Source organism: Pristiophorus japonicus, chromosome 2 (genome assembly GCF_044704955.1).
Source record: "Pristiophorus japonicus isolate sPriJap1 chromosome 2, sPriJap1.hap1, whole genome shotgun sequence".
In the NCBI taxonomy this organism is placed as follows: domain Eukaryota; kingdom Metazoa; phylum Chordata; class Chondrichthyes; family Pristiophoridae; genus Pristiophorus; species Pristiophorus japonicus.
Window position 1 is genome coordinate 9,291,091 of NC_091978.1, and position 26,749 is coordinate 9,317,839.

At 49.1% G+C, this 26,749-nt stretch overlaps 1 protein-coding gene across 3 annotated transcripts in view; it reads right to left on the reverse strand.

Annotated features, from left to right (window-relative positions):
• Positions 1 to 497: 497 nt before the first annotated feature.
• Positions 498 to 26,749, reverse strand: part of LOC139235688 (exocyst complex component 6B-like) — a 780,151-nt gene continuing 753,899 nt past the window's right edge. For 2 of the 3 annotated variants that reach the window (XM_070866730.1, XM_070866738.1), the window contains exons 21-22: positions 16,524 to 16,636; positions 498 to 7,176 (exon numbers count right to left, since the gene is read on the reverse strand). In XM_070866730.1, the coding sequence (XP_070722831.1) occupies positions 7,044 to 7,176; positions 16,524 to 16,636 (246 nt within the window). In that variant the 3' untranslated portion in view covers positions 498 to 7,043. Of the gene's footprint in view, positions 7,177 to 16,523; positions 16,637 to 26,749 lie in introns of those variants that run through there. The other variant, XM_070866752.1, reaches the window with a different exon arrangement.

Here is a 26,749-nt window from a genome sequence, read left to right on the forward strand (position 1 = left end):
TGATAATGACCAGATAATCTGTTTTAGTGATGTTGATTGAGGGACTAAATATTAGCCAGGACATCAGGGATAACTGCCCTGCTCTTCTTCGAAATAGTGTCATGGGATCTTTTACACCCACCTGAGAGAGCAGATGGAGCCTCGGTTTAATGTCTCATCCGAAAGACGGCACCTCCGACAGTGCAGCACTCCCGCAGCACTGCCCTGGAAGTGTCAGCCTAGATTTTTGTTTGTGCTCAAGTCCCTGGAGGGGGACTTGGACCCGTGACTTTCTGACTCAGAGGCGAGAGTGTTGCCCACTGAGCCACAGCTGACATACAACCCCAGCTGATCTAATCTGTCCTTGTAGCTAAAATTCGCCAGTCCTGGCAGCATCCTCGTAAATCTCCTCTGTACCCGCTCCAGCGCAATCCTTCATTGTCCTTTGTTGTTGATGAAAAGCTGTTTTGAGCGACTGAGACATGTCGAAAGCAGCAGCAGTGAGAGAGAGAGAGAGATGGCAACCTAAGCAGTTTTATTTCAGTCAACTCCTGGTATTGTACACTGAGAGGCAGAAGCCCTTCCCATGATCATTTGCACTTTGTATATGGGTAACAAGCAAACATTCCCCCCACTCCCTTTGTTCATCTTTTTTGTAAATTCCGCATCTGTGCAAAAAAAACACCTGTGCAACTTCCAACAAACAGAACATTGGAAAAAATTGTTAAAAAACAGAAACTCGCCCCCTAGCAGCCCGATGAATGTTCCAATGAGAGGCTGAGGCATGGGAAAACATGACACCGAATAATACATTGATTATATAGTTTGTAACACACGTCAGCAACCCTCCAGTAAACCCAACACTTACCCTGCAAATCGAGTATGCTACCTCTATATATGGTGGTCTAGGATACTGTAAGCTATGTTTCTCCGAAAGGCTCTATATGTACAGTCTGTATGTGTTTAGATATTCCCTTTTAATAACATTAGTAAAAAGCAACTGTGGCTCTGCTCTCTGTCACCCCCTCCCCTCCGTACCCGACAATTAGCCTGACAAAGTGACCAGTTTTTCTGAGCGACATATGCGTTAGCACATACACATGTGAAAAACCAGAAAATGCCGGAAAATATACAGCGGGCCAATCAGCATGTGAAAACGAGAACAGCGGGCGAATATTTTCGGGAGCTTCCTATTTCTGGGATAGAATCTTCAAGGGACTTCAGTTACATGGAGAGACTGGTTGTCCTCCTTGGAGCAGAGAAGGTTGAGAGATTTGATAAGAGCTGTTCATAATCATGAGGGGTCTAGAAAGAGCAGATAGAGAGAAACTGTTCCCATTGGTGGAAGGGTGGAGAACCAGAGGACACAGATTTAAGGCGATTGGCAGAAGAACCAAAGGCGACATGAAGAAAAATTCTTTACGCAGCGAGTGGTTAGGATGTGGAATGCACGGCCTGAGAGAGTGGTGGAGGCAGACTCAATCGTGACTTTCAAAAGGGAGTTGGATAAGTACCTGAAGGAAAAAAAAATTCAGAGTGAAGGGGAAAGGGCGGAGGAGTGGGACTGGCTGAGGTGCTCTTACACAGAGCCGGCACGGGCTTGACGGGCCAAATGGCCTCCTTCTGTGCTGAAACTGTTCTATGATTCTAAGATGACTTAACTGAGGTTTTAGAAAGTCAACTGAGAAAAAAAAATGATGACCCAGGCAATTGTTTTATGAAGTGTTCAATTTCAGAGGGCATCATTTTAAACTTAAATTAGGAGGAAGAAGGGAAGCTAAAGTAGTGAGAACCAAGAAATCAGGAAGGACTTTGAGACGAGGTGTAATTGGGGTTAAGAGACAATCAGGTATGTTCTTGGAGTGAAACAGACTGAGGCAGCTGATGAGAGGAGACTGAGGGATATGGTGGGTAAGAGATTCAGGGATGGGGCGGGAAGAGATTGAGCGATGTGTGGAGAAGGGATTGGAGAATATGGTGTGAAGGGATTGATATAGCGAACAAGAGATTTAGGGATATGGTGGAAATCGATTGAAGGGTATAGTGAGGAGGGATTGAAGGATATGGTGAATAAGAGATTCAGAGATTATGGTGAGGTTTGAAGGATATGGTGAGGGACTGAGAGATATAGTCAGCGAGTAAGAGATTCAGTGATTGGGGAGAAACCGATTGATGAAAATGGGAGAAGATTGGGTTGATAGGTGAAAGGGTGAAGAGGCTTATGGGGTGTCATGACCACCCATTGTTCCTCAAAGCCCTTTTTCACAGTCCTCCCGATCTGTTACTTGCCTCTGTCAGGTGCTGTCCATATAAACCCGTCACTTTCTGTTTCTTTCACAACATTTCTGATTTCCAGCATTGTGGGGTTTTACTTTCGCCCTTATTTATCTAGTTAATACACACACAATTGAACGCCTAATGCTGCTTGCAGCACGGAGAACGAGGTCACTGTCATCAACAAAGAGGTTTCATATTAACAATCAAACGTGTCTCTGCACCAGGCTGGTAATCTTGAAGAAGAAAATGCCGACGCAGCGATGAGGATCTCCTCAGAGTCAGTCACATCGTCCTTTCAGAGTTACTCATCAATACTGACGGTAAAGTGAAACTGTCCCATGACTGGGAAGTGCAAGTAGCTATGTTCTTGCCTTATCCATCGCCTCCCCTCGGAGACTCTTGCTGTGGGGGGCGGGGACGGACCAGTCCACCAACGCTGGCCGCCTAAACTGTGAACCGACGGGCGGGATATTGGACTGTGGGTGGCGTCGCAGTCAGACCCAAATCCCCGCCCCTCCCCCGTCCCGCACCCGGGGTTCAGCCACCCGAAGGAAAAAGGGGTCACGGGAGGCGATGGGTCAGGGAGCTGGTCGCGTTCTTCCCTGAGCACAATGAGGTCAATGACGGCGCAAGTCTACTGCAGCCCTGGCCGGGATCATCAGGGGGGAGAGTCAAACCTGGCCATCTTGCAAAGACTCCCGGAAATATGCTGAATGGCTTTTCATATTTTAAGGAATGTAGGAGTGTTCCAGGAATGATTTCAAATATGTTCAAATTCTCACCTAACCCGGGGCACTGGCAATAAATCTTCCGTCGGGAGTCACTTCCATTGTCCCTTTAAAAATGAACCGAGCGGGTGGTTCACTGGGCTTTCGTCCCTCAGGCCAGGCTGGCAGCGCAGTTACACCCTCCCCTGCCCCCCAACCCCCCCCCCCCCGCCCTTAATTTGGCACTCCCGACATCCGAGAGGTGCTTGGGCTGGTGTGTGGGCAAAAGGAGAAATGTCACCCCGCTGGCAGTAGGGGGCGCTCTCTTGAGTTCGGGCTGAAGTGCATGAAGGACCTTTACGCTACATCTGGGCCCGTGCTGAACCTGTACACCTGGCTGTGTCTTATACGCTGACCATGTGTGCTCGCATTGGAATAGCATGACTGCCTTGAAATGGGCGACAGATAGGGCTCAAGATTAGCGGCTCTATCTCCACGGATGTTAAGCCAGGCTCCCCTCCCATCGCTGGGTTCTTCGACCTTTTGCCAACCAAAGGTATTATGGGATATGGATCAAAAGACAGGTTGGTGGAGTTAGGTCATTGATCAGCCATGATCTCACTGAATGATGGAACAGGCTCAAGGGGCTGAATGGCCTCCTCCTGTTCCTGTGTAACAGGCTCAAGGGGTTGAATGGCCTCCTCCTGTTCCTGTATAACAGGTTCAAGAGACTGAATGGCCTCCTCCTGATCCTGTGAAACAAGCTCGAGGGGCTGAATGACCTCCTCCTGTTCCTGTGTAACAGGCTCGAGGGGTTGAATGGCCTCCTCCTGTTCCTGTGTAACAGGCTCGAGGGGCTGAATGGCCTCCTCCTGTTCCTGGGTAACAGGCTCGAGGGGCTGAATGGCCTCCTCCTGTTCCTGTGTAACAGGCTCGAGGGACTGAATGGTCTCCTCCTGTTCCAGTATAACGGGCTCAAGAGACTGAATGGCCTCCTCCTGTTCCTGTGTAACAGGCTCGAGGGGCTGAATGACCTCCTCCTGTTCCTGTGTAACAGGCTCGAGGGGCTGAATGACCTCCTCCTGATCCTGTGTAACAGGCTCGAGGGGTTGAATGGCCTCCTCCTGTTCCTAGGTGACAAGCTCGAGGGGCTGAATGACCTCCTCCTGTTCCTGGGTAACAGGCTCGAGGGGCTGAATGGCCTCCTCCTGTTCCTGGGTGACAAGCTCGAGGGGCTGAATGACCTCCTCCTGTTCCTGTGCAACAGGCTTGAGGGGCTGAATGACCTCCTCCTGTTCCTGTGTAACAGGCTCGAGGGGCTGAATGACCTCCTCCTGTTCCTGTGTAACAGGCTCGAGGGGCTGAATGGCCTCTTCCTGTTCCTGTGTAACAGGCTCGAGGGGCTGAATGACCTCCTCCTGTTCCTGTGTAACAGGCTCGAGGGGCTGAATGACCTCCTCCTGTTCCTGTGTAACAGGCTCGAGGGGCTGAATGGCCTCTTCCTGTTCCTGTGTAACGGGCTCGAGGGGCTGAATGGCCTCCTCCTGTGTAACAGGCTCGAGGGGCTGAATGGCCTCCTCCTGTTCCTGTGTGACAGACTCGAAGGGCTGAATGGGCCTCATCCTGTTCCTGTGTAACAGGCTCGAGGGGCTGAATGGCCTCCTGTTCCTGTGTAACAGGCTCAAGGGGCTGAATGGCCTCCTCTTTTTCCTGTGTAACGGGCTCGAGGGGCTGAATGGTCTTCTGTCCCTGTGTAACAGGCTCGAGGGGCTGAATGGCCTCCTCCTGATCCTATGGTCCCACCTCATTATTTACATCGAGCTATGGTGCTCACTATGCCTTTCGTCACGATGTTCCTGGCAATTACTCTCCACCCAATCTGTGCTCATCCACAAGGGGGGGGGGGGGGGTGGGGGGGAGGTAGGGTTGGTCAGCAGGGTCGCTTTGGGGTGTCAAAATGGCTGAGGGCAGACTCACTTACCCTGATGCCCCGAGCCAGGTTGTACTGTTGGCCATTTGGCCACCCAGCCCGGCACAGTGACCAGCTGTCGACGGGCGGGCCTCACAGCGGGTATTCTTCCAGCTGGCTCCGTGCACCCGAGATGGCAAATGTGCTAATATGGGTAACGTAGTCTCAATTGAGCAAGCAGCGGGAAGCTTACCACTGCTCTGTGTTGGTGAGTGGCGCGCTGTCAGTTGTTATGCTCCTGGGCAAAACTTGCGGGCCCTGAGATTTGGCTCTGGCCGAATGTCTAAACTAGTGTAGTCTCTATTGGCAAAGTTTTCACACTCCATATCACCCTCCCCCAGCACCCTGTGTGACTGACTGTATCTGTACTGATGTTAATCCAGCTCCCCCACACTGTCACTCAGTAACCCCTCTCTCCCAGCGCCCTGTGTTACTGACTGTATCTGTACTGATGTTAATCCAGCTCCCCCACACTGTCACTCAGTAACCCCTCTCCTCCAGCACCCTGTGTTACTGACTGTATCTCTACTGATGTTAATCCAGCTCCCTCACACTGTCACTCAGTAACCCCTCTCCCCCAGCACCCTGTGTTACTGACTGTATCTATACTGATGTTAATCCAGCTCCCCCACACTGTCACTCAGTAACCCCTCTCCTCCAGCACCCTGTGTTACTGACTGTATCTCTACTGATGTTAATCCAGCTCCCTCACACTGTCACTCAGTAACCCCTCTCTCCCAGCGCCCTGTGTTACTGACTATATCTGTACTGATGTTAATCCAGCTCCCCCACACTGTCATTCAGTAACCCCTCTCTCCCAGCGCCCTGTGTTACTGACTGTATCTGTACTGATGTTAATCCAGCTCCCTCACACTGTCACTCAGTAACCCCTCTCTCCCAGCGCCCTGTGTTACTGACTGTATCTCTACTGATGCTAATCCAGCTCCCTCACACTGACACTCAGTAACTCCTCCCCAGTGCCCTGTGATATTAACCCCTCAGCTCCCTCATACTGTCCCAGCCATCTCGACTCATGTTAATTCAGCTCCCTTGCACTGTTTGCATTCACCATTCCCTTTAAAACAGGACCCAATAATGCCATCAGCATATGTTACCTTCTATTAGAAAATAAGGCAGTGTGACTTGGAAATATATCGGCCAATGCTTCATAGTCCCTGGGTCACAATCCTGGATCTCGCTTCCGAACAGCACTGAGGGAGCACCTTCACCACACGGACTGCAGCAGTTCAAGAAGGCGGCTCACCACCACCTTCTGAAGGGGCAATTAGGGATGGGCAATAAATGCCGGCCTTGCCAGCGGCACCCACATCCCAGGAACAAATTTTAAGAAAAGAAGAAAAACTGAGTGTTGATGAGACCAAGTTGTCAATTTTCAAGGGGGCTTGTCATCTGAAAGTGGGAGGTTGAGCAATATATCTGTGTGTGGAAGGCGAGTCCCGCAGCTCGATACGGAACTGTGTGTGAGTTAATGAGCTCATTTGGTGGCCGGTGTTGAGGAGGAGGATGCAAGGCACAGCACCCACCGCTGGGTGCAGGTTGGCTTGGAATGGAAGCAGGAGGGAGGGGAGAAGGTGTGTGACTGAGGAGAGGCGAATTATCCAGCCATGTGGTCCAGGTGGAAGTTTAGGAGTTTCTGTTCACCGCCCCCCACCGCCCCCCGGCCCCCGCCGACCTCCTTGCTCCAATGTCCTGCAGGTCCTGAAGTCTAGCGTAGGATTTAGAGATGGCAGGTCTGTGCTTTGACCTGCTGCGCTCCACCAAAATAAAAACCAACACAAAGTATTGACAGGTGTCGTGTCCTTCTCATAAAAGGGTATCGTGTCCGCGAAGTGTCTGTCGGAGGGAGACGGAACAGCGGAGTTGTCCTTGCCCTTCACAGTGGCCCCACCCCATGCCTCGCAGGGCAGTTGGCAACGATTTGTAAACAAACAAAGCGACGCGTGAGAACGTTTGGCCCCGACACTTGTTGCCCCCTCGAAGGAGTGGACCGATCCCTCGCTTTCCACAGTGGTGGTGGCGCGTTGCCCACTATCCAGCATAATGTTCGACTAAGAGGGAGGGAGGGAAAGGGGGAAGGAATGGGAGCAGGTTCAAGGGTGGTGGGACATGCTGTTGATCAGACTCCTCAGCTGCTTCGCCACCGTATCGATCAGCTTCTGCTTGTCCCGCTCGTTCTTGCGGAACTGCGCAAAGACGTTGTTCTTCCGGCTGGTGTCTTTCATTCTGCAGGGGAAGAGGAGCACAGCGTGTGGTTAAAGGCGCCGCTTGCTATTCAGGATCAGGAGCCGACTGTGAGGGAGCACCTTCCCAACAATCGCCCGAAACTGAAACGGGAGAAACAGCAATGACCGGGCCGTACATTGTTTGAATGGACAGAGAATCACGCCTCGGAATATCGTGACGCTGCAATCGGACAACGTATCCCGAAAACAGTCCAGTCCGCACCACTATGGACATATCCAAGGAGTACAGTGGTGCAGTGATTATGTTACTGCACTAATAAGTCTTACTGCAGTTGTACAGGACCTTGGTGAGGCCACACCTTGAGTATTGTGTACAGTTTTGGTCTCCTAATCTGAGGAAGGACGTTCTTGCTATTGAGGGAGTGCAGCGAAGGTTCAGCAGACTGATTCCCGGGATGGCAGGACTGACATATGAAGAAAGACTGGATCGACTAGGCTTATATTCACTGGAATTTAGAAGAATGAGAGGGGATCTCATAGAAGCATATAAAATTCTGACGGGATTGGACAGGTTAGATGCAGGAAGAATGTTCCCGATGTTGGGGAAGTCCAGAACCAGGGGTCACAGTCTAAGGATAAGGGGTAAGCCATTTAGGACCGACATGAGGAGAAACTTTTTCACCCAGAGAGTTGTGAACCTGTGGAATTCTCTACCGCAGAAAGTTATTGAGGCCAATTCGTTGGATATATTCAAAAGGGAGTTAGATGTGGCCCTTACGACTAAAGGGATCAGAGGGTATGGAGAGAAAGCAGGAATGGGGTACTGAAGTTGAATGATCAGCCATGATCATATTGAATGGTGGTGCAGGCTCAAAGGGCCGAATGGCCATTCCTGCACCTATTTTCTATGTTTCTATGTTTTTATAACCCAGACTACGCGAGTTCAAATTCCACCAGGGCAGTTTGAGAATCTGAATTTAGTTTGAACAAAACTGGAAAGAAAAAGTTGGTCTCAGTAAAAGTGACCATGAAGCTGTCGGATTGTGGTAAAAACCCAACTAGTTCACTGACATCCTTACCTCGAAGGATTAGAGGGGAAATGTTTTCACCCAGAGGTGTGGGCCTCTTTGTGGTTGACTTTTAACTGCCCTCAATGGCCTTGCAAGATACTCAGTAGTACAGGTGCAGCATCGGAAATCCGGAATTCCGGAATCCGTACTGTTCTGGAATCTGAACACCTGGATGATCCGTGGCGGGGTCGTCCGGAAACCAAAAAATGTTCCGGAATCCGGACCCCCCCCACGGGTCGCCGCCCTCTCCCTACTTCAGGCATACTCCCCCACCTCCTCCTGCCACTCGGCCACCCTCCCCCTCTCCCCTCCCCTCCCCACCTACCTCGGCCCTGGCGTTTCCAGACTCCGGACGTTGGAAAGATGTTCCGAAGTCCGGAAATACACAGAATCCGGAACGGCCTCGATCCCGAGGCTTCCGGATTTTCGACGCTGTACCTGTATCACCACTGTCAACGGTGCTTAAAATAATTGATGGGACAGTGTAGAGGGAGCTTTACTCTGTATCTAACCCGTGCTGTACCTGCCCTGGGAGTGTTTGATGGGACAGTGTAGAGAGAGTTTTACTCTGTATCTAACCCGTGCTGTACCTGCCCTGGGAGTGTTTGATGGGACAGTGTAGAGGGAGCTTTACTCTGTATCTAACCCGTGCTGTACCTGCCCTGGGAGTGTTTGATGGGACAGTGTAGAGGGAGCTTTACCCTGTATCTAACCCGTGCTGTACAGGCCCTGGGAGTGTTTGATGGGACAGTGTAGAGGGAGTTTTACTCTGTATCTAACCTGTGCTGTACCTCCCCTAGGAGTGTTTGATGGAACAGTGTAGAGGGAGTTTTACTCTGTATCTAACCCGTGCTGTACAGGCCCTGGGAGTGTTTGATAAGACAGTGTAGAGGGAGTTTTACTCTGTATCTAACCCCGTGCTGTACCTGTCCTGGGAGTGTTTGATGGGACAGTGTAGAGGGAGTTTTACTCTGTATCTAACCCGTGCTGTACCTGCCCTGGGAGTGTTTGATGGGACAGTGTAGAGGGAGCTTTACTCTGTATCTAACCCGTGCTGTACCTGCCCTGGGAGTGTTTGATGGGACAGTGTAGAGGGAGCTTTACTCTGTATCTAACCCGTGCTGTACCTGCCCTGTGAGTGTTTGATGGGACAATGTAGAGGGAGCTTTACTCTGTATCTAACCCGTGCTGTACCTGCCCTGGGAGTGTTTGATGAGACAGTGTAAAGGGAAATTTACTCTGTATCTAACCCGTGCTGTACAGGCCCTGGGAGTGTTTGATAAGACAGTGTAGAGGGAGCTTTACTCTGTATCTAACCCGTGCTGTACAGGGCCTGGGAGTGTTTGATGGGACAGTGTAAAGGGAGATTTACTCTGTGTCTCGATTAACCAATGTATCGGATCTGGGTATACATGAATTTTAAAATAAATTCTTTACTCAGACGGTGGTTAGACTTTGGAATGTCCTTCATAAACTGCTGTTGAAAGGGAATTTTTAAAATATTATAGTTGCTTGAAAAAGAGGAATATTAAAGGGAATGGGCAATGAGCAGGAGAGCGGGATTAGACTGCACGGCTCATGTGGAAAAAGTGGGCTGAATAGCTGGCATATTCTGTAATTCTATACTTGATGGGGAATTGTGGCTGGATCTTTACTCTGTATATAACCGTGCCAAACTGACTCGGGAGTGCTTGAAGCTGACACTGGTTTGCATGAAATGAAACGTGTCTGACCTCCAACCTTGACGTACTTTACCTGATCAGCACAAAACTCGCAGGACAATTCTCGATATAATGACCGCACATGTGAGCAATTGAGGAGGAGTTTCCCCAAGAGCCCCAGGGCTGGTGCCAGTGAGTTATTTGGAAAAAATAATGTTTAATACTCAACGGCTCAAATTGATGCCGTGGAACCAGCAGAGAGATCAATAACTAGGGGGCATAGATTTAAAGTAATCGGTCGAAGGATTAGAGGGGAAATGTTTTCACCCAGAGGGTGGTGGGGGTCTGGAACTCACTGCCTGAAAGGGTGGTAGAGGCAGGAACCCTCACCACATTTAAAAAGTACTTGGATGTGCACTTGAAGTGCCATAACCTGCAGGGCTACGGACCGAGAGCTGGAAAGTGGGATTAGGCTGGATAGCTCTTTGTTGGCCGGCGCGGACACAATGGGCCAAAATGGCCTCCTTCTGTGCTGTAAATTTCTATGATTCTATGAACTATGAGAATGAAGTAGGTAAAGTTGGTCAGACTTGCATTTATATAGCTCCTTTCACGACGACTGGACGTCTAAAAATGCGTTACAGCCAATGAAGTACTTTTGGAGTGTGGTCACTGTTGTAATGTGGGAAACACGGCAGCCAATTTGCGCACAGCAAACTCCCACAAACAGCCACATAAACTGTTTTTGTTATGTTGATTGAGGGAGTCAGTGTTCTCGATCAGGCCAACATCCCCAGCATCGAAGCACTGACCACACTCGACCAGCTCCGTTGGGCAGGCCACATTGTCCGCATGCCTGACACAAGACTCCCAAAGCAAGCGCTCTACTCGGAACTCCTACACGGAAACGAGCTCCAGGTGGGCAGAGGAAAAGTTTAAAAGACACCCTCAAAGCCTCCTTGATAAAACATCTCCACCGACACCTGGGAATCCCTGGCCAAAGACCGACCTAAGTGGAGGAAGAGCATGCGGGAGGGCGCTGAGCACCTCGAGTCTCGTCGCCGAAAAAGCAAGCAGAAAACAAGCGCAGGCAGCGGAAGGAGCGTGCGGCAAACCAGACTCCCCACCCACCCTTTCCCTCAACCACTGTCTGTCCCACCTGTGACAGGGACAGTAATTACCGTATTGGACTGTTCAGTCACCTAAGAACTCACTTTTAGAGTGGAAGCAAGTCTTCCTCGATTTTGAGGGACTGCCTATAAATGAATCAATGATTGAGGGATAAATATTGGCCCCAGGACATCGGGGATAACTCTCTTGCCCTTCTTCAAATTAATGCCATGGGATCTTTTATGTCGACCTGAGAGAGCAGACGGGTTTAACGTCTCATCCGAAAGACAGCAGTTCCGAGAGTACAGCACTCCCTCAGCCTAGAGTTATCTGCTCAAATACTTTGGTTCTGTCTTCACTAATGAAGACTTAAATAACCTTCCAGAAAAGCTAGGGGGCCGAGGGTCTAGCTAGAAGGAGGAACTGAAGGAAATCCTTATTAGTCAGGAAATTGTGTTCAGGAAATTGATGGGATTGAAGGCCGATAAATCCCCAGGGCCTGATGGTCTGCATCCCAGAGTACTTAAGGAAGTGGCCCTAGAAATAGTGGATGCATTGGTGGTCATTTTCCAACATTCTATAGCCTCTGGATCAGTTCCTATGGATTGGAGGGTAGCTAATGTAACCCCACTTTTAAAAAAAGGAGGGAGAGAGAAAACAGGGATTTGTAGACCAGTTAGCCTGACATCGGTAGTGGAGAAAATGTTGGAATCAATTATTAAAGATGTAATAGCAGCTCATTTGGAAAGCAGTAACAGGATCGGTCCAAGTCAGCATGGATTTATGAAAGGGAAATCATGCTCGACAAATCTTCCAGAATTTTTTGAGGATGTAACTAGTAGAGTGGACAAGGGAGAACCAGTGGATGTGGTGTATTTGGACTTTCAAAAGGCTTCTGACAAGGTCCCACACAAGAGATTAGTGTGCAAAATTAAAGCACATGATATTCAGGGTAATGTATTGACGTGGATAGAGAACTGGTTGGCAGACAGGAAGCAAAGAGTAGGAGTAAACAGATCCTGTTCAGAATGACAGGCAGTGACTAGTGGGATACCGCAAGGTTCAGTGCTGGGACCCTAACTATTTACAATATACATTAATGATTTAGACAAAGGAATTGAATGTAATATCTCCACGTTTGCAGATGACACTAACCTCGGTGGTGGTGTGAACTGTGAGGAGGATGCTAAGAGGCTGCAGGGGGACTTGGACAGGTTAGGTGAGTGGGTAAATGCCTGGCAGATGCAGTATATTGTAGGTAAATGTGATGTTATCCACTTTGGTGGCAAAAACAGGAAGGCAGAATATTATCTGATTTGGAAAAGGGGAGGTGCAACGAGACCTGGGTGTCATGGTACATCTGTCATTGAAAGTTGGCATGCAGGTACAGCAGGCGGTGAAGGAGGCAAATGGCATATTGGCCTTCATACCTAGGGGATTAGAGTATCGGAACAGGGAGGTCTTACTGCAGTTGTACAGGGCCTTGGTGAGGCCAAACCTTGAACATTGTGTACTGCTTTGGTCTCCTAATCTGAGGAATGACATTCTTGCTATTGAGGGAGTGCAGCGAAGGTTCACCAGACTAATTCCCAGGATGGCAGGAAAGACATATGAAGAAAGACTGGATCGACTAGGCTTATATTCACTGGAATTTAGAAGAACGAGAGGGGATCTCATAGAAACATATAAAATTCTGATGGGGTTGGACAGGTTAGATACAGAAAGAATGTTCTCGATGTTGGGGAAGTCCAGAACCAGGGGTCACAGTCTAAGGATAAGGGGTAAGCCATTTAGGACCGAGATGAGGAGAAACTTCTTCACTCAGAGAATTGTGAACCTGTGGAATTCTTTACCACAGAAAGCCAGTTCGTTCGATATATTCAAAGGGAGTTAGCTGTGGCCCTTACAGCTAAAGGAATCAAGAGGTATGGAGAGAAAGCAAGAATGGGGTACTGAAGTTGCATGATCCGCCATGATCATATTGAATGGTGGTGCAGGCTCAAAAGGCTGAATGGCCTACTCCTGCACCTACTTTCTATGTAAGTCCCTGGACTAGGATTTGAACCCACAACCTTCTGAATCAGAGGCGAGTGTGCTACCCGATGAGCCATAGCTCATGGCACAAGGCAGAAACCCTCACCACATTTAAAAAATACTTGGATGTACACTTAAAGAGCCGTAACCTACAGGGTTGCGGACCAAGAGCTAGAAAGTGGGATTAGGCTGGATAGCTTTCAGCTGGCACAAATACAATGGGCCGAACGGCCTCCTTCTGTGCCATAAATTTCTATGATTCTATGAGCACCTGTATCAAGTGTCTTCATCATCATCATTGGCGGTCCCTCGAACGAGGATGACTTGCTTCAACGAGTTCACAGGTGTTTCAATGAAGGACCCGATGAGTTCCAGTCCTGAACGCCAATTGAGGGGGTGGAAGATGCCTGTGCGTGGATTTTTTTAACGTGTGGTGACCGTTGCACATCAGCCACCTCACGGGCCTGACAAGAGCTCGGCCTTTATCCAGTGGCAAGGGTTAACCAGGACGACTGGAGACCAGCTCTGCTGCACGGGCCTAGTGCGCGCACATATCGCAGTGTGGGCTGGGCCCGTGCTGCCCCTGGGCCCTCGGCTCTTCTGGGCCCCGTACCCTCAATTGCAGCACCTCCGCCACGATCTCTCGCCGCTCCTCCGCCAGGAAAACATTTGCCGCATCTGCGCCACGATCTTTCGCTGCTCCTCCGCCACGTTCTCTCGACGGGCCTGCACCGCAAACGTTCACCGCACCTCTGCTGTTCGGCGAATGTTTGATGCGGAGATGCGGCGAATGTTTCTGCGGCGAGGCAGAGGGATCACGTGTCACCCTGCACCTCAGACACAATACAAGTGTGGAGGGGCACAAGATATAGTTGTGCTGTTGGGAGATTCTCACTGCCCCGGTGATGTCGGAGCAAAATTTCATACAGCCAGTTCTGAAATTGTGTGACGGCTTCGCTGGACCTTTTTCAGAGAGAGTTCGGCTATAAATTATCTCCAGAAAGTTGGTACTTACGCTCTTGAGATCCTACACGGCAGCAGGAACAACAAGGGACAAAGAAATCAGAATTTAAGACCTCTTGAAAATACATTTAAATGACCCGCAGGCGGGTTTCTGCTCCATTTTGATACACTTTCCCTGCAAACTTACTCGCCCCATCTCTCCTGAATGTTTTGACCAGACAGGGGCACCTGTTTTTTTTCCTCTTACCCCAGTATGCACAGTGAGCAGGGGAGGGTATTCAATCAGAAAGGGTATAACATGCAGCACAAAACCAGCCTCATTTGATGGCAATGGATAGAGATCATGAGGATAGAGTAGGGAGGGGGTGGGTGGGGGAGGGGGAGAGGTGGATAGCAGGGGACGGGGGGGGGGGGGCGTGGGGAGAGTGGGGTGGGAGAGTGGAGAAGGAGGGAAGAGTGGGGCGGGGGAGAGTGGGGGAGGTGGAGAGCAAGGGAGGGGGAGAGCAGGGGGAGGTGGTGAGTAAGGAAGGTGGAGAATGGGGGAGGGCGAGAGCAGGGAAGGGGGAGGGGGAGCGGGAGAGCTGGGGATGGGCAGAGTGAGTGGAGTGAGGCAGTGTAGAAGAGAGGGAGTATCGAATGTGTAATCTAAACTGTTTAAACATGACCTGCTCAACATAACATAAGAACATAAGAAATAGGAGCAGGAGTAGGCCATTTGGTCCCTCGAGCCTGCTCCGCCATTCAATAAGATCATGGCTGACCTGATCTTGGCCTCAACCCAACTAACCTGCCCGCTCCCCATAACCCTTTACTCCCTTAACATTCAAAAATCTATCTATCTCCACCTTAAATATATTCAATGACCCAGCCTCCACAGCTCTCTGAGGCAGCGAATTCCACAGATTTACAACCCCCTGAGAGAAGAAATTCCTTCTCATCTCAGTTTTAAATGGGCGGCCCCTTATTCTGAGACTGTGTCCTTAGTACAGTCCCTCTGCACTGCAGCATTTTGTAATTTCTCTCCATTTAAATAATAATTTGCTTTTTTATTTTTCCTGCCAAAGTGGATAACCTCACACTTTCCCACATTATACTCCATCTGCCAAATGTTTTCCCACTCACTTAGCCTGTCTACATCCCTTTGCAGAATTTTGTGTCCTCTAAGGCAACACCTCGATTTAAACATCGTCATCTTGTGTTCAAATCCCTCCATGGCCTCAACTCTCCCTATCTCTGTAATCTTTTCCAGCCCTGCAACCCCACCGAGATATCAGCACCCCTCCAATTCTGGTCATTTGAGCATCTCCGATTTTAATCACTCCACCATCGGCGGCCGTGCCTTCAGCTGCCTGGGCCCCAAGCTCTGGAATTCCCTCCCTAAAACTCTCCGCCTCAAACCTCTCTCTCCTCCTTTAAGATTCTCCTAAAAACCCACTTCTTTGATCTTCCCTAATACAGGTTGAACCTCCCTTATCCAGAACTCCCTTATCCGGAACCACCCCTCGTCCGGAACCATTCCCGGCCACTGGGTGGCGCAGGCGCAGAACTCCGACATGAACAAATTGAAATCCTTTCTCACTGCTGACTCCCGCAATCGCTGGCCTGACCCCGCGATCCACCGCCCCGCCCCCCCCCCGTCCCCCCATCTCCGATCTCTCTGCTGCACTCCCAGCCCCAAGCCAGCCAGCCTCGATATCCCCTTGCTCAGTACCTGTACCATCCAATTTACACGTGACCAGCCCTCGTCCAGAAAAATCCCTTATTCAGAACAGGTCCCGAGGGTTCCGGATAAGCGAGGTTCAACCTGTATCTCTTTATGTGGCTCAGTGTCAAATTATTGTCTCCTGACGCTCCTGTAAAGCGTCTTGGGATCCAGTCTAACATATTACATAAGGACATAAGAAATAGGAGCAGGAGTAGGCCATACGGCCCCTCGGGCCTGCTCTGCCATTTTATACGATCATGGCTGATCCGATCATGGACTCAGCTCCACTTCCGTGCCCGATCCCCATAACCCCTTAATCCCTTATCGGTTTAGAAACTGTCTATCTCTGTCTTAAATATATTCAATGACCCAGCTTCCACAGCTCTCTGAGGCAGCGAATTCCACAGATTTACAACCCTCTGAGAGAAGAAATTTCTCCTCATCTCAGTTTTAAATGGGCAGCCCCTTATTCTAAGATTATGCCCCCTAGTTCTAGTCTCCCCCATCAGTGGAAACAACCTCTCTACATCCACCTTGTCGAGCCCCCTCATAATCTTACATGTTTCGATAAGATCACCTCTCATTCTTCTGAACTCCAATGAGTAGAGGCCCAACCTCCTCAACCTTTCCTCATAAGTCAAGCCCCTCATCCCCGGAATCCGCCAGCTTTGTTGAATGCTGCACAGTTGAGGTCAGAAAGACTGAGTGCCCCACCTCGCTGATGTTTGAACCCTTGACCCTCACACAGTCAACAATTGCTCCCCCGTTCAACGCAAGATGTTGCAGCGCTCCCGGGTGCGATCCACCCCCTGAACCCGAAGCCCCCACAAGGTGACGCACTTACTTCTCCAGCAGAGTGAGGGCCGTGGTCGGATTCACCCGCAGGTACTTGCAGTTAGGCTGGCCGTAATCGGCCAGGTATGTTGACCAGTCCCACTGGATGAAAAGATCCAGAAGCTGTGTGGACAAAATGGAGCAGAGAATTAGAACGACAAATTTAAGTTGTATAAGGCTAGATCTGGGTTAGATGTCAGGAGGTGGTGCTTTTCCCAGAGAATAGCAGACCTCTGGAACAAGTTACTGTTTCATGTGGTGGATGCAGACTCAGTGAATTCCTTCAAGCAAGAGCTGGTTTTGTTTCTGACTGCGGCGGAGTGCACCTCTTACAGAAGGTTGGTACTGTAAGGAATTTAATGGCCAGGGTGATATGAACTAGTTTCAATCGCCTAGACCAGGCCAACATCCCCAGCATTGAATCACTGACCACACTCGATCAGCTCCGCTGGGCGGGCTACATTGTTCGCATACCTGACACGAGACTCCCAAAGCAAGCGCTCTACTCGGAACTCCTTCATGGCAAATGAGACAAAGGTGGGCAGCAGAAACATTACAGAGACACCCTCAAAGCCTCCCTGATATAGTGCAACATCCCCACCGACACCTGGGAGTCCCTGGCCAAAGGCCGCCCTAAGTGGAGGAAGTGCATCCGGGAGGGCGCTGAGCACCTCGAGTCACATCGCCGAGAGCATGCAGAAAACAAGTGCAGGCAGCGGAAGGAGCGTGCGGCAAACCAGTCCCACCCACCCTTTCTCTCAACCACTGTCTGTCCCATCTGTGACAGGGACTGTGGCTCTCGTATTGGACTGTTCAGCCACCTAAGGACTTATTTTAAGAATGGAAGCAAGTCTTCCTCGATACCGAGGGACTGTCTATGATGAGATGGGTTGGAGAGGAATTTCCTAGATTTTTTCCCCCAAATAGGCCTGGGTTTTTTAATCTGCCTCTTCAATTTTTTGCTTCTCCCAGGAGATCACATGGTTTTGGGTGGGGTGGAGTGTATATGTTGTGATACACAAGGTATCACAATTGTGTGGGACAGGCCCGATGGACCAGAGGGTCTTTACCTGCTTGTCATTGTTCGTATGACTGTAGAGGACTTGGAATTGTGGGAACAGCTCAACACAGTGTGACAGCTCTCCCAAAACTACTGGTGGAGTGGGGGGGAGGGGGGGGGAGAATTAGAGCAACTATGCTAAACATCCTCTCACCAAAACAGGCGGGAGTTTTACAGACCACCCTTCAAAGGCACACTTGTCTGCAAAGGCTGCCAATGAAAATAACGGAACCAAAAACAGAAATTGGTCCAGATATTTTTCAAACATATCTGACATGGAATTACACAGTATTTACATCACAGAAACAGACCCAAGTGGTCCATGCCGATATTTATGCTCCACACGACCCTCCTCTCGTCCTTCATATCATCCTATCAGCAAATCCTTCTATTCCTTTCTCCCTCATAGAACGGTTACAGCCACAGAAGGAGGCCATACGGCCCATCGAGTCCGTGCCGGCTCTCTGCAAGAGCACCTCAGCCAGTCCCGCTCCCCCGCCCTTTCCCCGTAGCCCTGCAATTTTTTTTCCTCCAGGTACTTATCCAACTCCCTTTTGAAAGCCATGATTGAGTCTGCCTCCACCACCCTTTCAGGCCGTGCATTCCAGATCCTAACCACTCGCTGTGTAAAAAGGCTTTTCCTCATGTCGCCTTTAGTTCTTCTGCCAATCGCCTTAAATCTGTGTCCTCTGGTTCTCAACCCTTCCACCAATGGGAACAGTTTCTCTCTGTCTACTTTGTCTAGACCCCTCCCGATTATGAACATCTCTATCAAATGTCCTCTTGGCCACGCAATCAAGATCGACACTCTAGCGCAGCACTGAGGGAGCACTTCTGCACGTTCAGGTGGATACGCAAAGGTCACGCTCAAAGACATTCTTCCCTCAACTAACACTACCAAAACCAGATTAACTGGTGGTGTGGCTTTCTGCTGTTCTTGGGATTCTTGCTGTGCACAACATACCTGCCGATGTTTTGCCCACATAACAATGGTGACTGCGTTCCAAAATGACTAACAGAATTACATTGAAATTACAATAAGCAAACTGCGGAGAATATAAGAATATAAGAAATAGGAGTAGGCCATTTGGCCCCTCGAGCCTGCTCCGCCATTCAATAAGATCATGGCTGATCTGATCTTGGCCTCAGCTCCACTTCCCTGCCCGTTCCTCATAACCCTTCACTCCCTTATAACTCAAAAATCTGTCTATCTCTGCCTTAAATATATTCAATGTCCCAGCCCCCACAGCTCTCTGGGGCAGAGAATTCCACAGAGTTACAACCCTTTGAGAGAAGAATTTCCTCCTCATTTCCGTTTTAAATGAAGAGGCAAAGAGCCTGCAAAGGGATATAGACAGGTTAAGTGCGTGGTCAATAAAGGTGGCAGATGGAGTATGATGTGAGGAAATGTGAGGTTTTTCACTTTAGTAGGAAGAATAGAAAAACTGAGTATTTTTAAATGGTGATAAACTATTAAATGTTAGTGTTCAGAGAGATTTAGGTGTCCGAGAGTTAGTATACAGGCAATTAGGAAGGCAAATGGCATGTTGGCCTTTATTGCAAGGGGGTTGGAGTACAAGGGTAAAGAAGTCTTGCTACTATTATACAGGGCTTTGGTAAGGCCACACCTGGAGTACTGTGCACAGTATTGATCTCCTTATCTGAGGAAGGATGTACTTATCTTAGAGGCGGAACAACTAAGGTTCACCAGACTGATTCCTGGGATGAGAGGTCTGTCTTATGAGGAGAGTAGGTTGGGCCTATGTTCTCTGGCGTTTAGAAGAATGAGAGATATAAGATTCTGAGGGGGATTGACAGGGTAGATACTGAGAGGTTGTTTCCCCCTGGCTGGAGAGTCTAGAACTAGGGGGGCATCGTCTCAGGATAAGGGGTTAACTATTTAAAACTGAGATGAGGAGGAATTACGAATCTTTGGAATTCTGTTGCTGAGTTGTTGAGTATACTCAAGCCTGAGAGCGATAGATTTTTAGACGCGAGGGGAATCAGCGGATATGGGGATTGGGCGGGAAAGTGGATCAGACAGCCGTAACACTGAATGGGGGAGCAGGCTTGAGGGGCTGTAAAGCCTACTCCTGCTGCTATTTCTTACGTTCTATGCCCCAAAATTCTTAGTAGTGCCAATGTGTGTTTCCCACACCAGCCAGTCTTGGATTGAGCACCAGTGCCTCAGATTTACCGCCAGTTTACTTGGGCCAGCAGAACGAGGAGACTTGTCTAATCAGCCCTGCACTGGGTTTGAACTCTGGCGTCAGAGATTAATGGGCAATGTGCTGACTGACTGCGCCACCCAGTCCCCGAGTCCATATCCCTTCCAATCTCCGCCTCTCCCTTGAATCTTTCCCTTTGCATGTAACAAACAGATTAGGTGTAAAGCACTTCCTTCCAGTTTAACAATACAGCTGGGTCTCTTTGTGTCTCCGAGCAGAGGTTTAGAGTTCATGAGATAGACTGCCCGCACGTGTCTCGCTGCTCCACAAGAGTTCAAACTGAGGTTACTGGCACCGGGCCAGCCACACACCAAGTATGTGAAATATTCTTCAATACTCCAAAAACAAAAATAAAAGCTGCACAGGTTACAATTAATGCTCATCAATCTCTCTCGGCAGCACAGTAAGTACATGTTTGCAAATAGGGTGCGAGGGAGGCACAGCGATTATTACTATGAGCGGATTGTGATTGATGGCAGGAGTCTGCCACACACGCACACTGCAAGCGCACTGCACACGCGCGCGCACACTGCACGAGGGAACGGTAGCATAGCGGCTATGTTACTGCACTATTAATCCAGAGGCCTGGACTAATGATCTGGAGACATGAGTTCAAATCCCCCCATGGCAGCTGGGGAATTTAAATTCAGTTAATTTTTTTGGAATTCAGAAGAATGAGAGGTGATCTTATCGAAACGTGTAAGATTATGAGGGGGCTTGACAAGGTGGATGCAGAGAGGATGTTTCCACTGATAAGGGAGACTAGAACTAGGGGGCATAATCTTAGAATAAGGGTTTAAAACTGAGATGAGGAGAAATTTCTTCTCTCAGAGGGTTGTAATTCGCTGTCTCAGAGAGCTGTGGAAGCTGGGATATTGAATAAATTTGAGACAGAAATAGACAGTTTCTTAACCAATAAGGGAATAAGAGGTTATGGGGAGCGGGCAGGGAAGTGGAGCTGAGTCCATGATCGGATCAGCCATGATCGTATTAAATGGCGGAGCAGGCTCGAGGGGCCGTATGGCCTACTCCTGCTCCTATTTCTTATGTAATCAATAAATCTGCAATGAAAAGTAATGGTGACCATGAAACTACCGGATTGTCACAAAAACCCATCTGGTTTGCCAATGCCCCCGGCCTGGCCTATAACGTGACTCCAAACCCATGGCAGCGGGATTGACTCTTATCAGCCCTCTGAAATGGCCTGGCGAGCCACTCAGTTAAGGGCAATTAGGGATGGGCAAAAAATGCTGGCTCTGCCAGCAATGCCCACGGCCCCGGAAATAATAAAAGAAAACATGCGCACACACACTTTACACGCAAAGCAGTGTCGACGATGATAAAGACAGCAAGCAGCTCACATTGATTACAGAATGTGAAGCAATGCTTTGTGGCCTGCTTCTCACGGTCAAGGATTGGACAATAAAAGAGTTCAAATTGAGGTTGAGTACTTTAGAAACTGGAAGCTACACATTGTTCCTCCTCCGCACACGTGGAAACTGGCCTGGAACCTTTTAGATCAACTGGCTCATCACGTAATGAACAAAGTTAATCTCGATTTAAGAACATAAGACATAGGAGCAGAAATAGGCCATTTGGCCCCTCGAGCCTGCTCCACCATTCAATAAGATCATGGCTGATCTGATCATGGACTCAGCTCCACTTCCCTGCCTGCTCCCCATAACCCTTTACTCCCTTATCGCTCAAAAATCTATCACCACCTTAAATATATTCAGTGACCCAGCCTCCACAGCTCTCTGGGGCAGAGAATTCCACAGATTTACAACCCTCAGACAAGAAATTCCTCCTCATCTCAGTATTAAATGGGCGGCCCCTTATTCTAAGACTATGTCCCCTAGTTTTAGTTTCCCCTATGTGGAAATATCCTCTCTGCATCCATCTTGTCGAGCCCCCTCTCATTCTTCTGAACTCCGATGTGCATAGGCCCAACCTGCTCAACCTAGCCTAGATTTCTGCAGCAGTTCTTACAATATTTTACTATGTTTCTGACCCGCTTTCCCAACAGTCACTGCTTCTTATTGGGGTGCAGTTGCACAGGGGTTAGCAATCCCCCAATACGCCCCAAAATCCAGAGCCTTGGCCAAGTGGGTGCCGCCCGGTTATTCAACTGCAGTGGCCATCACAACACCTTGGTACGAAATGTGCGAGTGTGCGAACGATGCAGCTGGGGTCACTGGACCATGGACGGGACCTTGGAAGGCTTACCTGTCTCCTGTAGTATGAGGCGTAACAACAGGATATGCCCCGAGGCAAATGGAAAAGGGACAAAAGTTCACACGGGTCACCATTTTGAGCGATACGGGAGTCAAGGGTTGTGGGGAGCGGGCAGGGAAGTGGAGCTGAGTCCATGATCAGATCAGCCATGATCTTATTAAATGGCGGAGCAGGCTCGAGGGGCCGTATGGCCTACTCCTGCTCCTATTTCTTATGTTCTTATGCTGAGAGTACAGGAAAAACTTGGGAAGCAACATCAGCGGGAAAAAGGGAGTGACTTCATGGCCAGTCGCCACCTCCAACAATCCTATTCAACCCTGGCTCAGTGGGTAGCACTGTTTTTAGAGCGATAAACATTGGCCAGGGCACCAAGGAGAAGTCCCCTTGTTTTGCTCCCGGTTAAACAACGCCTCTATTTCAAAATTCTCACCCTTGTTTTCAAATCCCTCCATGGCCTCGCCCTTCCCTATCTCTGTAATCTCCTCCAGCCCCACAAGACGTCTGCGCTCCTCTAATTCTTCCCTCTTGAGCATCCCTTATTATAACTGCTCAACTATCGGTGGCCATGCCTTGGGTTGTTTCGGCCCTAAGCTCTGGAACTCCCTCCTTAAACCTCGCCGCCTCTCTTTCCTCCTTTAAGACGTTCCACAAAACCTATCTCTTGAACCAAGCTTTTGGTCATCTGCCGTCGTTTCTTCTTATGTGGCTCGGTGTCAAATTTATCTGTTTTGTCTTGTAACACTGCTGTGAAGTGCGTGGGACGTTTTACTACGTTAAAGGCGTTATATAAATAAAAGTTTTTGCTGTTGAAATATTGATATGGGATCTTTTATGGCCACCTGAGAGGGCAGAGGGGACCTCGGTTTAACGTCTCATCCAAAAAACGGCACCTCCGACAGTGCGGCGCCTGCTCAGCATAGATTATTGTGCTTCGGTTGCTGAAACAGGACTTGAACCCATAATCTTCTGACTCAGAGGCGAGAGCACTGCCCATTGAGCCACAGCTGACACTAAACCAAAGTACTGAGAATCCAGGTACAGGGGACGAGATGTTTATTGCAAGCTTTGTTGCTGCCAGTATCTGAACTCGCACCAAACAACACTGTGCATGAACATAAGAAATAGGAGCAGGAGTAGGCCTTATGGCCCCTCGAGCCTGCTCCGCCATTTAATAAGATCATGGTTCATCTGATCATGGACTCAGCTCCACTTCCCTGCCCGCTCCCCATAACCCTTTACTCCCTTATCACTCAAAAATCTGTCCATCTCTGCCTTAAATATAATCAATGACCCAGCCTCCACAGCTCTCTGGGGCAGAGAATGCCACAGATTTACAACCCTCCGAGAGAAGAAATTCCTCCTCGTCTCAGTTTTAAATGGCGGCCCCTTATTCTGCAGGTGCATCTTAAAGCCGGAGAGGTGGAGCGGTTTAGGGAGGGAATTCCAGAGCTTAGGGCCCAGGCAGCTGAAGGCACGTCCACCAATGGTTGAGCGATTATAATCAGGGCTGCTCAAGAGGGCAGAATTAGAGGAGCGCAGACATTTCGGGGGGTTGTGGGGCTGGAGAAGATTACAGAGATAGGGAGGAGCGAGGCCATTTTGAAAATAAGCTGCTACATTAAAGGCGCTGTTAAAGGCAAGTTGTTGTTCTTCATAGAGAGAAGCCTTTGTAAATCAGGATGTCGTGGTTCGATAATTATGTTTCATGGGTCCGGCTGCAGTTTACACAGAGGGGGAAAATCAGTCCCAGTGTGAAACACAACCCTGTGGGTGGGTGTGCTTCAATCTGCCACCAGTTTGACACACGCAACCCACATCCGACTCGGTCTACAAGGGTCAACGGGTCAGATCTGATCTCCATACATCGGAATAAAAAAAGTGCCACAACAACAAATCATGAAGGGTTTTGACAAGAGTAAATAAGGAGAAGACTGTTTCCAGCGGCAGAAGGGTTGGTTACCAGGCGGCACAGGCGTAAGGGAATTGGCAAAATGAACCAGCGGTGAGATAAGGAGAAATTATTTTGCGGGTTGATGTGATCTGGAATGCGCTGCCTGAAAGGGCGGTGGAAGCAGACTCAATGGTAACGTTCAAAAGGGAATTGGATAAACACTTGAAGGAAAAAAATGGCAGAGCTGTGGGGAAAGAGCAGGGAGGTGGGGTGGAGTGGAACTAGTTGGATAGCCTCTTTCACAGAGCCAGCACAGGCCCGATGGGCCGAGTGGCCTCCTTCTGTGCTGAAAAATACTATGACGAGGAAAGGATTCTGGAAGACTGGAAGTGAAACTCCACATGGTGGCACAGGAAAGGTTAAAGGTTACTGGCCTTGGCTCTCCTGGGTAAGGAAGGGTCAGGGTTGCTTCTATTGGTCAATGCCCAGCAAGTGAGGACTGGATTAGGCTCTGATGTGATGCCCTCTCATGACCGAATGGCCTGCTGAGACAGGCCCACATGTGAAGAATGGCCCTCTTTGGTGAGGTAACGGGGGATGGGAGGCAAGAGAAGAACAAGCTTGTATTTCTAAAGCACATCTTTGGATTGTCCTAAAGAGCCACGTAGCCAATGGGTGATTTTATGAAGTGCAGTCACCGTTGTTATATAGGCAAACATGGCCCAGAAGAGGCGAGGGCCCAGGGGCAGCATGGGCTATCACTGTGATATGTGTGCGCACTAGGTCCGTGCAGCAGCGCTGGTCTCCAGCCGTCTTGGATAACCTTTGCCACTGGACCAAGACCTAGCTCTGTCAAGCCCGTGTGGTGGCTGGTGTGCAACGGCCACCACAAGTTAAAAAAATCCACCCACAGGCATTTTCCACCCTTCAACATGTAGTTCGGAACCAGGAATAGTAGGTCCTTCATTGAAACACCTGTGAACTCATCCCTTTTTGGCGTGGAGGCAAGTCATCCTTGATACGAGGTACTGCCTATGATGACAATAGGCAAACATGGCAATCAATTTGCGCATGGCAAGGTCCCACAAACAGCAACTGAAGCGAGTGACTAGTTATCCTGTTTATCTGTGTGGTTGGGCGCAGGAGGAACTTCCTGCTCTTGGAATTGTGCCATGAGATCTACTCTGCCTAGCTGAGCATTTCAAAAGACGGCACCTCCGGCAACGCAGCACTCCCTCACTACTTCACTCGAGGGTCCGCCTAGATTATGGGCTCAACCCCTATTCTATAGCTGGTCCTCATGCTGAGGCAATAACACTGCCAGCAAGGCAATTTAGTGGACAGAAGAGCAGGAAAAGAGAGGAGATAACATGAATGAAGGAAGAAAGATCGAATTTGCATTTATATAGCGTCTTTCACGACCTCAGGATGTCCCAAAGCGCTTTACAGCCAATGAAGTACTTGTGAAGTGTGGCCATTGTTGTAATGTAGGAAACACGGCAGCCAATTTGTGCACAGCAAGCTCCCACACACAGCAATGTGATAATGACCCAATAATTTGTTTTTAGTGATGTGGATTGAGGGATAAATATTGACCCCAGGACACTGGAGAGAACTCCCCTGCTCTTCTTCCAGTAGTGGCCATAGGATCTTTTATGTCCACCTGAGAGAGCAGGTTTAAGGTCTCACCTGAAAGCTGGTACCTCCGACAGCGCAGCACTCCCTCAGTGCCGCACTCAGTACGGTACTGGAGCGTCGGCTTCGGACTTGCGCTGGGTCAGGTCTCTGTAGTCGGGCTTGAAGTACTAGGGGACCGAGAAGGAGGAACTAAAGGAAATCCTTATTAGTCAGGAAATTGTGTTAGGGAAATTGATGGGATTGAAGGCCGATAAATCCCCAGGGCCTGATACTCTGCATCCCAGAATACTTAAGGAAGTGGCCCGAGAAATAGTGGATGCATTGGTGGTCATTTTCCAACATTCTATAGACTCTGGATCAGTTCCTATAGACTGGAGGGTAACCCCACTTTTTAAAAAAGGAGGGAGAGAAAACAGGTAATTATAGACCGGTTAGGCTGACATTGGTGGTGGCAAAAATGTTGGAATCAATTATTAAAGATGTAATAGCAGCGCATTTGGAAAGCAGTGACAGGATCGGTCCAAGTCAGCATGGATTTATAAAAGGGAAATCATGCTTGATAAATCTTCTGGAATTTTTTGAGGATGTAACTAGTAGAGTGGACAAGGGGGAGCCAGTGGATGTGGTGTATTTAGTCTTTCAAAAGGCTTTTGACAAGGTCCCACAAAAGAGATTCGTGTGCAAAATTAAAGCACATGGTATTGGGGGTAATGTTCTGACGTGGATAGAGAACTGGTTGGCAGACAGGAAGCAGAGAATCGGAATAAACGGGTCCTTTTCAGAATGGCAGGCAGTGACTAGTGGGGTACCGCAAGGTTCAGTGCTGGGACCCCAGCTCTTTACAATATACATTAATGATTTAGACAAAGGAATTGAATGTAATATCTCCAAGTTTGCTGATGACACTAAGCTGGGTGGCAGTGTGAGCTGTGAAGAGGATGCTAAGAGGCTGCAGGGTGACTTGGACAGGTTAGGTGAGTGGGCAAATACACGGCAGACGCAGTATAATTTAGATAACATAGAAACATAGAAACATAGAAAATAGGTGCAGGAGTAGGCCATTCGGCCCTTCTAGCCTGCACCGCCATTCAATGAGTTCATGGCTGAACATTCAACTTCAGTACCCCATTCCTGCTTTCTCGCCATACCCCTTGATCCCCCGAGTAGTAAGGACCTCATCTAAC